This window comes from Salvia hispanica, chromosome 4, assembly GCF_023119035.1.
Source record: "Salvia hispanica cultivar TCC Black 2014 chromosome 4, UniMelb_Shisp_WGS_1.0, whole genome shotgun sequence".
Lineage (NCBI taxonomy): Eukaryota > Viridiplantae > Streptophyta > Magnoliopsida > Lamiales > Lamiaceae > Salvia > Salvia hispanica.
This window is the reverse complement of record NC_062968.1, coordinates 1,232,933-1,246,425: the sequence shown is the minus strand read 5'-3', so window position 1 is coordinate 1,246,425 and position 13,493 is coordinate 1,232,933. Positions and strand designations below refer to the sequence as shown.

Genomic DNA, 13,493 nt, shown 5'->3' with positions numbered 1-13,493 from the left:
TTTTTCTTCTTAACAAATAATTTAGATTACTCAATATCGATATCACATCTATCCTGTACTATGGACTTCTGAATTTAAACGCTGACACAGGTTCTCCTTCTAATGACCACAGTGTATTTGATAAAATACTTGGATGAACTGGCTATTACCTTTCTCAATAGCAAAAAATCTGCCCCATTAAGTGCTAGTCCTGCCAATTTGTGTGACGAAAAAGTGGATTAGTTCATGAATTACATACTAAATGCAACGCAAATTTTTTTCTTTCAGTATGAAACTCTGTAATGGCTGTCACAGTTTGAAGACATAGGTTGGGATGATCTTTGTCAGAGTGATGACCATATAGTGCCTCGTCCTTTGGAAGATGATTCTCTCTTGCGTGATAGCTCCAAGAAACTTCACTTTGAAGAAATAAATATTGCATATAACACCGAGGACAGACAATCTGCTGGACATGTTGATCAAGGAATTGAAGAAGGAAAGTTTTCATTATTGAGTAAAAGGAAGTACAGAATGTCGGAAAGAGATTCTACACCGGGGGCACCAAGTGGTATATTCTCTTCCTCAACAGATGCTGAATCGACCAAAGAAGCATCTGGTTTAGCTTCTGAGAAAACCACATCCTCAACTAATGTTCATGAAAGTAGTAATGCGGATACTCATGGTAATCAATTTTGTGTTGATGGTACCGTTGTTGGTGTTGGGACCACTGGCTTTAAAACCAACTCCTCCACTGATCCTCTTGGTGACATAACTCATGCTGGCAACAATCTCAATTTCTTTGAAAATGATGAAGTCAAAGATTCAAGTGATTTCTTTAATTTTGGTTGGCCTGAAATAGAGAACTTTGAAGACGTTGACAGGATATTTAGGTAATGCTGCACTCTTTCACCATAAGTCTCAAGTTATACTGTTTGTTATTGTTCATAATGGCCAACTGCATTTCAGGAGTTGTGACTCAACATTTGGACTTGGGGCCAGTAGAGAGGATGAATTTCCTTGGTATTCAGCATCAGATAACATAGGAGGCACTGGAGAACTTGTCAATTCAGACGTGAAATTTCCATCACCTGAGTTGAATTCTCTGGAAAATATCTCATCAAACCATGGTTTTCTAAAGGCCCATTCTTCAAATGATGGTGCCGTGATGGGTGCACCTATCAGGCTTAGAGACAATTCCTGGATCTCAGAGAAACCTGATTCTTACGTGTCTTTTTCGGATGGACCTGCTATTGCAAATGGCGAGCAAGAGTTTACACCTAGATCACATGTGAGTATACTTACTAATATGAAATGAGTGTTTTCTATCCTTATCAGCTTTGGACTTCTTGCCACCCTGAACCATTTGTCCTTGGGTGTGGCAGGGTATGAGTGTGAGTAATAGTGCTGATATGTATAGACATATACTTTGTTTGTGCAATGGAAGCTTGACAAACTGTAGCGCAGTTTTTAATTGTACTTCACTGTATGGCAGCTGAACGGGCACCAGAAGCAGGTGAAACAGAACCAGTCCAGTGGAAAAATAAAAGAGCATAATTATGGACATGGTACAAGTAAACTTCCGGACGAGATAGTGCAATCCCCTTCTAGGGCCAAGTCTCATCAAGCTTTCTCATTCCAGCAACAACCGAAAAATGTTTTGCCTACAGAATCCTGTAATTATTTACAAAATCACCTTTCGTATGTGCATCCAGATAACAGTCATTCATCTGATCTGACATCACTAAATCCAACACCTTCTGCTGTCAAAACCGAGGCAAATGAGTTGACATCTTCATCAACCAGAGATTCTTCCCATACATCAAATCTGTTACCATCTGTCGATGGCTCTCATGACCATCCTCTTCCTCCGCCAGTTCCAACAGGAACTGGAAAAGGAGTAAAGCTACATAGTCGTCATGGTAGTCAATCTTTGGCCAACAGCAATATAAAGCCTGCAAGCTTAGTGGTGCAAGCCACCTCAAGCGATCCTGGTTCTCTGACAGAAGAAGCCCATTATGCCAGAGATAAGTCAGACAATCATAATGATTCGGCAGAAGTCTGCCACTTTGTTCCAGCAGAATTAGGATTCTCAAATGCTCAAGAAAGCTCAACAAGTTCTGACATGGATGATGTTTCTCTGGAAGCAGCTAGTTTTCGCCAGCTTCAGCTTGTTATGGAGAAGGTACCATTTGGTCCTAAAATTATGAACATCAATAATTTTTTTAACTTCATCGTAATCACAAAAACTGCACTGTATTGTTCTGAAATAATGGAAAAAACTAGTTTCTGGTATCGTGGCACACATAGATGGAGTATGTGAAGTTTGATGCTTTTTTTTTGCTGATACTTACTTATTTTCAAAGTTCTATTATGTTGAAGCGGATAGTACCAAAGTCTGTTTTATTTCAGTTCATTTATCTAGTTTCTTCTAAAGTTGGGATTCTATTTTATTTTCGTACTATATCATGTCCTAGCAACTGATGTAGCTTTCCAGTCTTTATGAAACTATATGACCAAGCCTGTCCACTTTAAAATTGCTTCGTACATGCTAACTTGGTAGAACACTGCGCAGTATGTCATGTATTTTATGTCCCGAATCTTATCATTTTAGTTTTTACATGCTTAGGCTTTGGGATAAGGTTCCCTTTGTACGTTGAAATCGTCCTGCCTTTCAGATTTTCCTGGTAATAGGTTCGTCATAATTACATGCTCGTCAAACACTGTCTTGCATGATGATCTAATTGTATGAAGTATGAGCAGTTTCCTTACATTTATTCAAATGAAATGTCGAACGACTGTCTGAAATGGATGATTATTCAAAGAATTTATATAAATGCCTGAAATCGTTGAAGAAACCTGATGCAGCAAATAACACCACATATGATTATACAAAAAATTCATTAGGTTATTGAAATTAACTGTGTCCATTGTTGGATCAGTTGGATTTGAGAACAAAGATATGCATAAGAGACAGTTTGTACCGTCTCGCTCGGAGTGCTGAACAAAGGCACAGCCATGCAAACTCAAACAGCAGCTTCGATGATGGAAGAGATGCCTCTGGAACATTAGTAACTGAAGGAGAAAAAAGGTATTAGAACTCTTCCCAACTTTCTCATCTGTTACTTTACTATTACAAAAAAAGTAGTATTATAAAAACATTCTAACTCTTTCTTACGTCCATCTCTGGTAACAGCTTCATGGATATCGAAACAAATACAAATCCCGTTGATCGTTCAGTAGCACACTTGCTGTTTCACAGACCTTCCGAGTCATCCCCTGCGCCTGCCCAGGATTCATTACCATTCAAGTCACCAAGCATGGTAAGCTTTTGAATTCATGTCCACCCTCTAGCCTTACGATGAACGTGGCCGTACGTGTGTAACTAACGATATACTCTTGCACGCTAGTAGGTACGTGGATCCGACACAAGTAGACCTGCATTGAAGACCTTGATGGACAGTGAAGAGGCAGATGTTACACAAAGGTCTCTGACCACTGACTGCAAACAATTACCCTCACAGAGATGAGAGCATTTGAGTGGATTTTAAAGTTTTTGTATTAAGAATTTTGCTTGCTTATATAGTCTTGTAAAGTAAAAAAAATCTAATTTCAACTGGTCTAGAGCTAGTGCTCATCTTTCTTTTTTGATCATGGGAGAACTTCCATGGTCTAACACTGCTGCCCTAACTGTGATTGTAGTGAGTTGAAGAGAAATATACAGTTGAAAGCAATTTCAAATATTAGGTTTCTTGTGATTTATTGATGAATAGTGTTATACTTATTATCAAATAAGCAAACTTATCTACAAACTAGGAATATATCAAAAGAAGTGTCCATTTGGTCTATAAATTTTATTCCCGGTTGTTCAATCATTCGATAACTAGCGCCATTCTTTGATAAATGATCACTATGAGTCAGACTTAATAGAATTTGATCAATCATTTTTTCTATCTTTAAGGCGGAGAACTGAACCAAGAATTCTAGTCTATTTCCTTACAAAGAAAACATCTCATGATATCTTGTCGTTTTTTTATGCAAAAAATTTGTAAGCAAATTTATCTCACCAAAATTCAAACATTGTTTTGTTATTGATTCTATCTCGATATTTGACAAGATTTTAATATGTATTCAAATCTTTTATGCATTGAGCCCCTTTTCTTCTCGGCTCACAAAGATGGAAAACTGGTGCTATTATTCACCATATAGGAACTGGACTAATATTATTTTAATATTTCATTCGTCCATAATTAATAGTTATATTCCGTCTAAACTCGGGGTTGTACACAAAAATTAGCCATCTTCTATTTATTTTTATAAGTTTCTATTTTCAATGAAGTGAATATCAATTTTTATAGTAATATTTCAATTGTTACATGTACTTTGCTTATCTTTTACTTTACCAATTTTAAAATAAAATTCATGCCATTTAATATTAAAAGTGTTAGTGGACATAAAGAGTTCTTACTATAAGAGCATCTCCAATGGAGGCTAGCGGATAGACTAGCCGATCGCGGGCCCTAGCTGATCCGCTAGCCTCCATTGCAGCAATTTAGGCTAGCCGATCGGCGAGCTCTAGCCGATGCGCTAGCCGCCATAGCAGGCTCAATTTCGGCTAGCCGATTGCATCTTTTTAATATATTTTTTATGCATTTATTTTATTTATTGTATTTTTTTAATGTATTTTTTTATGAATTTTTTTTAATTATGTAATTTTTTTTAGGATGTACATTTTTTTAATTTATATAAAATTATTGCATTTTCTCGTATCTGTGTCGTAAATTTAATTTCCGTATTTTGCGTGATTGTAATTTACTCCCTCCGTCCCAGTTTTCCATTTCGGGCCGTCCCACATATATTGTCCCATTTCACTTTTACCATTTTTGGTAGAGGACCCCATGTTCCACTAACTCATTCCCACTCACATTTTATTATAAAACTAATATATAAAGGTAGGACCCACATTCCACTATCTTTTTCAACTCACTTTTCATTACAATTCTTAAAACCCGTGCCCAGTCAAAGTGACCCGAAATATCCGGAACGGAGGGAGTATTTATTTTTTATAATTTTGTTGGCCTATGGGCTATGACTAGGCTATTACTTGTCCAGTTTTTTATCCTGATGATGTGATATGAGGAGTTTCTTGTCATGATGATATGGCAGGATGAGTTTTTGGCTAGGTTATTGCTGGCCTATGACTAACCTAAAGCTATCGGAGATACTCTAAAGGAAAATACTACGAAGACAGTGAATAAAGAATTTGTCACTATCTTAATGTTAATCACTACATATGAATACAATAATAATTAATCAATTTTAAAAGGTTGTTAAAAAGAATTCTATAATCAAAATAAAGACAAAAGTCCTAAGAATAGTCCTTCATTGAAGAAACCGTTGAACCAGAAAAAAACAAAACCCCACAAATCAATGGCCATCATACATTCCCGCGAATTAATCTCCGACCTTCAATTCCCCCAAATTCAAACCTGTATAAATAGGCATCGCGATCACACTCCAATTCAAAATTTCTCGCCTGAGCTCATTGCACTTTTCTCCCTCTTGTAACGTGAGAAAAGAGGGACGGGGTTGGCTGAAAAATCAACCTCCGTCAAACCCTCCCTTTTTTTCTCCGTTGCCGATCAATCCCTCCCCGTCCGCCTCCGGCCATTTTTTTACAGACAAAATGTTTAATAAGCTGAGGAAATTGGACGCGTACCCGAAGGTGAATGAGGATTTCTACAGCCGCTCGTTATCCGGCGGTCTCATCACAATCGCTTCCTCACTCTTCATCGGTTTGCTCGTCGTCTCCGAATTCAGTATGTCTTCTTCTCAACTTAGCTAAAGTATTGTTTTTTATTTAAATTATGGCACTTTTTGGGTGTTTAAATTTATTGGCGCCTAATATCGCAAAAGATTTGATTTTTTCCACGAGCTTCGAATATGGCGAATAATGTCGTTTTGCTAATATCCGGCGGATTCAATTTGGAAAAGATTAAATTTTTTGAAAGTTTCGTGATTTTAAGCGCCAATAGCCCTTATCGGAGCCTTGAAAGTTTGGGATCAATAGGGTCTATGGAGGAGAGTTAATGTGAAGGTTATTTTATGAGCATTTGCCTTTTAGTCTTTTGAATAGATACATACAAGTTGGAACAGGATTGTGGCGTGTAGTTACCTTATGTTCGATTCCCCTTTTGTCGTCTTTCTTCGCTTTGGAGATTGTGGCTTAGTGTATTTTTCTCTCTGTATATGAAGATGGTAAAATTTCTGAGGTTAGGTTCCTACTTCGATGGATTTTTCACAAATGATCTATCATGAGAAACGTATAATCGGTTCACGTTTGATAGGAAATGTTAAGAGGGAGAGGAAAGATATAGGCTGATGGAGTTGCATTGAGACATACATGAAATAGTATATTCGTGTGTGTTTGGGTGTATTTGGAAGAATATGTTCGAAATCTTCTTTCTGACTTAAAACTGGATATCCTATTAATGGCATTTTAACCGGCAGGATTGTACCTCCACACGGTTACAGATACACAGCTTGTGGTAGACACGACCAGGGGAGGAAAATTACCTATCAACGTAAGATTACTGTCTTCTTTCAAGTACCTGTGGAAGACTTGTTAAGGCCTTCAGTCTGTTATAACGAGTCGTGAGATTAACTATCCTTGCATTGTAATCCGATTGCATTGCAGTTTGATGTGACATTTCCAAGCGTTCCATGCTCGTTGCTGAGTCTCGATGCCATCGATATCAGTGGGGAGCAACATCTGGACATTGTATGTGATGTTGCCTTTCGTTCATTTTTTTACGGTTAAAAAGCCTCACTCTCGAGCTTATAGCACGATGCTCATTTTAGCCGTTCTTGTCCTCTATATGATCTGACTAATTATTTGGTGTGTTGCAATAAATTTACAGAGGCATGACATTATCAAAACGAGAATTGATTCCTATGGCAATGTGATAAAAGCGAGGCACGATAAAATTGGTGCACCCAAGGTACGTAGCATTCGACTGGCTGCTATTGCTTCACAATGCTCTTGAATTTACTGTCTATACAGCTCCATAAGTTGCCCTATAAATTGTATTTTTCACTAATCACTTGTTGTGTGATGGTCAATTCAGATTGAGAAGCCTCTGCAGAAACATGGCGGCAGGCTTGAGCACAACGAGGAATACTGCGGGTCATGTTTTGGTGCAGAAACGGTATTTCAATCTTTCAAAAGTCGTTTACTATGGTTTAACTCTGCTCCAGTCTCCTCGTACCTACGCACATCGGTTTATGGTTGGCTGGTGTTTGTAATTTTCCTGCAGGCTGACGATCACTGCTGTAATTCGTGTGAAGAGGTTCGTGAAGCATATCGTAAGAGGGGCTGGGGAATGACAGATCCTGATCTGATTGATCAGGTATGATTGAGTGATTATCTCAGCAACATCTTAAAAACTAAAAGCATAGCTGTTTCGTGCAAAATCTAACTAATTACACTTGCCATTGAATAATTGTCTTCTCTGGTCTGTTGCGTGTAGTGCAAACGAGAAGGTTTTGTTCAGAAAGTGAAAGATGAAGAGGGTGAGGGATGTAATATACACGGATCTTTGGTGGTTAACAGAGTAGCTGGGAATTTTCATTTTGCTACCGGGAAAAGCTTTCATCATTCAAGTATGAATCTGCTCGATTTGATAGCTTTACAGACAGAGAGTTATAATGTAAGAATTTGTTGTATTTCCCAGTATCTTTCTGAATCTGAATTGTTAACACTGGTTACTCTAATGCTCTTTTTGACATGTGATGCAGATACGCCACAAAATTAACAAGTTATCTTTCGGGGATGCTATTCCTGGAATTGTAAACCCACTTGATGGGTAAGCTCTTCAAACTCATTTGGATACTGGCTTGCACTGTTGTGTTAGAAAGCCAAGATGATGGTTTCGTTTCAACCGTTACTATGAGATTTTCAAATTACTAATTTGAAGGCTGCATTTTGAAAAGAGCCTCTGCTGCATCAATGTATAGTTTACAACGGTCGTTTGCCTAACCGTGTCGTTCACGTTTGCAGGTGGTTCCGACCATATACACTGACATTAGAGGGCACACTACCCAGTCAAATCAGGTACTCCTACTTAAGTGAGAAAATCTAATTGAATTCTTCAATCCTCAATTTTTTCATATTGTGACACAAAATTGCTACACAGTTCTCAGTTACGGAACACTTCAAGAACACCGATTTGGACCACTATAAATCTCCCCCCGGCGTTTTCTTCTTTTACGACCTGTCTCCTATTAAGGTTAGTCCAGAATTCGAATCCGTTTATCATAGATTGTGTGACTTTGTAGGGATTTTCTACTCTTGTGTATGTATCTGAATGTCTCTATGTTTTACAGGTCACTCACACCGAGGAGCACGCGTCGTTCCTCCACTTCTTGACACATATTTGTGCCATAGTAGGAGGTAACTAACCTATTATTTCATCTAGATAACACACATTCCCATTTTTACTTAAACTCCCTCTTCATCTTCTTTTCCAGGTGTATTCACAGTAGCCGGGATAGTAGACTCGTTCATTTACCACGGGAAGAAGGCGTTAACGAAGAAAGCAGAATTAGGGAAACTCAGATGAAGGCCTGTGATTTATCATGAAATGAAGAAGAAAGGGTAGTGAAAGTGCTTGACATGACTACTCTTGTTTCACTCCTAACCATCGTAGTATGTTGACATTTTTGCTGCTTTTTTTGACAATTTTGCCCTTCATTTTGTAGTAATTGATTCTGTAACCTTTGTTCATTTTCACTCACATTTTTCAGAATATAAAGAGCTTTGCCTTTTTCACTTGCAAATTCTGGTAACAAATCAACAGAATAATAGTAATTGGGAAGCTTTAATAAATTTTGAAGCCATTTCAATACAGAATACTTACAATATAAAATGAACCTAAACAATCACTTTGCCTTTGAGTCGGAAGGATCCTTGATGTAGTTTTCGAGTATGTCTTGGATGGCGTTACACCAGATTGGCCGGGCGACCTTGAGGAATTCTTGCACAACCAACACAGGAATGCTTGTACTTCCCACATCCGACTCTTGTTGCCCCCCTCTCCCATGGTAATCGGATCCTCCAAGCTTCAACAGATCGTGCGCATCTGCTAGATCACTATATACTGCATGCAACCACCAAAATTATGCACTGATTGCGCAAGTCTAGTATAAAAACGCTACGAAAGCCTCAATTTTTCTCAAGTTTTCACATTTTTGGGATAAGCAACATATTGTAGACTAATTAAAATCTGTAGGTCTCAACTTCAATCATTTACTTGGTGTGACATTAAGCATCGACTAAAACGGTTTCAATCAGAATTAGAGGAAGAAAAAAAGAAAGCATCTACCTGATAGCTTTCCATCGCTTCTATAAGCCTCTATACCGTGTAACCCTGCTTCCTTAAGTCTCCTGACTATAGCAGAAGGGTTTTTCAGTGCCCATGGGTGTGCCAATACGGAAACACCCCCGGTTTCACGTATAAAACGCACTGTTTCCTCTGCACTGGGCTCGCTTCCCCTGAAACATACAAAACCAAGCCATTTAGTAATTAAAGTTGTTGAAGAGCAATTTAAAAATAATGAAACGCAATCCAAATAAATATTACGTGGAATAAGCAGGTCCATTGTCATAAAGATATCTGGTAAATGCTTGTTTCAGATTTTCTATGTGCCCCGCTTCCAGCATAGCACGAGCAATATGAAGCCTTCCGGGTGCAACGCCTTTTCCTGCTATCTTTGTCACGGTTTCCCACCTAATTGGCAGCTTCAGTTTGTTCAGCTTCGAAACAATGTTCTTTGCACGGAGGAATCTGCCATCCCGAATATCCCCTAAAAACTTCTCCAATGCTGCGGAATTTGTAGGACCGCAGCTACTGTAATAAGCAAGTATGTGAACCGGTTCCTGTGCTCCCGAATCCCCTCTGTGAGCCATTTCGCCAACATCAATAAGATAATCATTGACAAAACAACTATAAAACACTGTAAAACTTACTTCTGTTTTTTTGAGGCATAAACTTATTTAGATGGCCATATTATGCAGTGATTAGTGACAGCAAGTGCACAAGAAATATTATTCCATAGAGTACAAAATGATGATAATTTAGAATTACTTTTGTTTTGTCGAGCAGAGCACCGGACTCAAATTAAGAACAAGCGAACAACCAACCTTGAGTAGAAAATTGTGCTGATTTCAACACCAGGAATAATTTTGATGCCGAATCTGCGAGCTGCTTCCATGGCTTCGGGGATGCCAGACATCGTGTCATGGTCTGTCAAAGCCAACACTTTCACCTGTTCCATGCCTTTAAACATTCAGTCACTTTCAAGTTTACCATATATTTGCAAGCTAGTTCGGAAAGAAATATTCGATTTTCTAATCGCATTGTCATTAAGCTGAATAACAATCAACAATCAACAAAGACAGTACAATAACATTGTCATTAACAGGGTGCGGTTCAAACAAGAAACTATAAAACAGAAACTATTCTCGGCCCTTCGGTTGTGAAGATCTACTGCGATGTATCCGTGTAGATTCCAACAAGTTACAAATCCATCATTTTTCACAACGAATTCACCACACCATAATCATCTGTATTTTATACTTTAACCATGTTCGTAATAACAGTAATATAGTAGTAAGATGGAAGATAAAGCTCCAATGACCTGAATACAGTCTGCCAAAGCTTCTCAAATAAACCTAGAGGGAATCAAACACTAAACCCTAAATCCTAACTTAAAGCTGTACAAGCTGGTCCCAAAGTAGTAATCCTAACTAGACAAATCCCTTCCTATATCCAAAAAACTTGTACAAATTCACACAGTACACCCACACTGTTTCTTGTACCAATTCTGTTCTTCACATGCTGACATTTTATCATATCCTGTGCTACACATGTTGAAAATTGAAAATCAAAATCAAAATCAACTGAGCTTCAACAAGGCCATTGCTCCATTCATTGCATTGCAACACCACCCTCAAAAAATCAATCACAGTTTCACACATACATTCCATTGAAAGTTCACATCTAAAATCAACCATCAATTTCTCCTAAAAAACATCCATTCAAACACACATGCAATACACAAACACACACACACACACAGAGAGAGAAATGACCCCTCTGTGATGAGCTCTCTCAACAAGCTTAGAAGGGGACAAGAACCCATCACTGAATGTTGTGTGGCAATGAAACTCAAACACAAGCTTCTCCTTAGGCTGATAGCACTCCACCCCAAAATCATCACCACCAACCATCGAATTCCCACCACCACTCGACTGCTCCAAGAAAACCCACTCCCTCACAGCCCCATACGCCGCCGTCTGCTCCACCGTCATCTTCCTCTTCGCCCCACCTCTCTTCTTTTTCTTCTTCTTCATCTCACCATCGCCCATCACTTCCCACAAAAAAATAACAATAAAAATCGAATCTTTCCGCTTCCCCTTTCGTTCAACTAGTGGAAACAGCAATTGCAGAAAGAATTGGAGGAAATGGGAGTGTTTCTAGAGGCAGCGGTGGGATCGAGGAGATGTGCGTGAATGTATATACATGGAAACTGGGGAGCTCTTCTTTACAGGGCGTTTGCTCACAGACCAATACGCCAAAGGGAAATTATTCTTCCCCTTTTTTCTTCATTTTGTTTTAATTCAAAATTGCGCCCTTTTAATTATGTTTAATTACAAGACCCAAATTACGAGAACATTTATTTATGAAAAATCTCTCAAATTTAAAAAATTGTTTATTTTAATCACAAACTATAGAATCAATATGCAATCGATGTTACTACAAAAATGAAATCGTCATGTTCTTAATAGGGTTAAAATTTTGAGACGAGAAATAAATCCATCGATTTGATAATTCAGCAAGACATGATTATGAGTGTGATCGAGCCAGGGAGCTAGTATAGACGAGCGGATTAATTTAACTATCACAGTAGACGTGATATCTCTCGTTATTCGATAAAACATAGCTACCAAATGGAACCTTGAAAAGATAATTTTCACGTTGTACAAATATTCGGCAAGTTGCATCAAGCACCCGTTTTGACTCATTTATTGTCGGGTAATAACTATGTAATTTAAATAGATATTTGTTACCATTATTTTAGACATTTTTATTAAAAATCATCACCCATGATTAAGTAACATCAATCATAACATTTTGAACAACATTTGGATACAATAGATTGATTGAAGCACTTTCACATAAGTGACCAATCCAACTCTATATTTAGCATAATATTTATATATAGATAGTTGGTAGTACATAGAAATTAAAAGATGATTTAACCAAAAATATCCATCTTAATTAAATCACTAAACATTAATCTTCAAAAGTTATGAGGTTGGTCAGTGCCATTGAAGGAGTTGCGCCTAGCAGTTGCAAGGATAGTCTTGTCAGCCACTATAAAGTATGCCATTCCAGCCACTGTATATATGTAATAAATCAAAATTAATGTAATAATTTATTTTAATCACAATTTAATTAATTAAAGGCAAGGTGTAATTTCTCACCAGTGGAGACAATGAGAGCTTGTGCAGTGGGGTTGAGATTGGCTCTACCCCATGGCAACATTCTTGCACTTGCCACCTAAAAAAACATAAATTATTCAATTTTATTGTAATATCATATCAAGAAATTGAAATTATAGAAATTAAATAAAACTTACAGTAGGAATAGCAGTAGCAATAGTAGCAATAACAGCTGCTTTAGCTCCTGCCAATGCACCCTCTGCACGAATTAAACACACACATTTTTCACGTGTTAAAATGGAACAGAGAAGAAAAACAACGAACGAACACAAAAAAATAAAAAAAATAGTACTCCCTCTAGCTATAATGTTGCTTTAAAATAACACAAAAGGCAAAACACATAAAAACGAGCACGAATGATCGGATAATCACGTGTTTGCACGGACCTTGCGAGCATCGCTTGGCGAGGGCTAGCTTTTGGTCGACGGAGGACAAGGAAGGCTTGTTAGCAAGATGAAGATCTCTAGCCATTTTAATGTTGCTTCAAAATTTTGGCAAATTCTATTTCTATTTATAGAATTGGTTGTTATAGTGAGTGGATGATGGTTGTAGTGAAATGGAAGTGTAGTTATATATAGTGTGAATTTGGTTAGTGGGAAAGGGGGTTTGATGGTTTGAGTTGCAATGGATTTGGGAGTCAATTGTTTATTGGTGATGTGGTTGGTGGTTTGATGCATAGTACTAAACTAGCCACTAGTTTGGGTTTTCCCATGCCCATTGCTTTTTTTAATCCACCTCAGTACTCACTCCGTTCCACAGTAATATTTTTATTTTGCCATTTTCGTCTATCCCATAATAAGAGTCTTATTTCATTTTTACCATAAAGGTAATCTGACTTCATATTCCACCAACTTATTGCACCCACATTTTATTTTATTAATATATATATATAAGTGAGACTTACATTCCACTAACTTTTTCAACCAACTATTCTTTACATTTCTTAAAACTC

At 37.7% G+C, this 13,493-nt stretch overlaps 3 protein-coding genes and 1 pseudogene across 5 annotated transcripts; 2 read left to right on the top strand and 2 right to left on the bottom strand.

Annotated features, from left to right (window-relative positions):
• Nucleotides 1-268: 268 nt before the first annotated feature.
• On the top strand, nt 269-3,742 carry LOC125222773 (protein LNK1-like). Of its 2 annotated transcripts, none has more exons than XM_048125574.1 (6): nt 269-869; nt 946-1,267; nt 1,472-2,161; nt 2,919-3,067; nt 3,173-3,299; nt 3,390-3,742. In XM_048125574.1, the coding sequence occupies exons 1-6, from the start codon at nt 511-513 to the stop codon at nt 3,504-3,506; spliced, it is 1,764 nt and encodes a 587-aa protein (XP_047981531.1). In that variant the 5' UTR covers nt 269-510; the 3' UTR covers nt 3,507-3,742. The 2 variants fall into 2 exon arrangements, with proteins under 2 accessions (XP_047981531.1, XP_047981532.1); XM_048125575.1 differs by having other exon boundaries at nt 3,387-3,742.
• Nucleotides 3,743-5,143: 1,401 nt separating this feature from the next.
• Nucleotides 5,144-8,806, top strand: LOC125185380 (annotated as a pseudogene).
• Nucleotides 8,807-8,836: 30 nt separating this feature from the next.
• Nucleotides 8,837-11,626, bottom strand: LOC125217526 (5'-3' exoribonuclease). Of its 2 annotated transcripts, none has more exons than XM_048119043.1 (5): nt 11,129-11,624; nt 10,178-10,302; nt 9,618-9,932; nt 9,360-9,529; nt 8,837-9,134 (listed from the first exon to the last, which is right to left on the bottom strand). In XM_048119043.1, the coding sequence occupies exons 1-5, from the start codon at nt 11,402-11,404 to the stop codon at nt 8,917-8,919; spliced, it is 1,104 nt and encodes a 367-aa protein (XP_047975000.1). In that variant the 5' UTR covers nt 11,405-11,624; the 3' UTR covers nt 8,837-8,916. The 2 variants fall into 2 exon arrangements, with proteins under 2 accessions (XP_047975000.1, XP_047975001.1); XM_048119044.1 differs by having other exon boundaries at nt 8,985-9,127; nt 11,129-11,626.
• Nucleotides 11,627-12,146: 520 nt separating this feature from the next.
• LOC125185545 (early nodulin-93-like) lies at nt 12,147-13,094 on the bottom strand. Its single transcript, XM_048082094.1, has 4 exons — nt 12,928-13,094; nt 12,679-12,740; nt 12,524-12,599; nt 12,147-12,437 (listed from the first exon to the last, which is right to left on the bottom strand). The coding sequence occupies exons 1-4, from the start codon at nt 13,010-13,012 to the stop codon at nt 12,340-12,342; spliced, it is 321 nt and encodes a 106-aa protein (XP_047938051.1). The 5' UTR covers nt 13,013-13,094; the 3' UTR covers nt 12,147-12,339.
• Between the last annotated feature and the right edge of the window lie 399 nt (nt 13,095-13,493).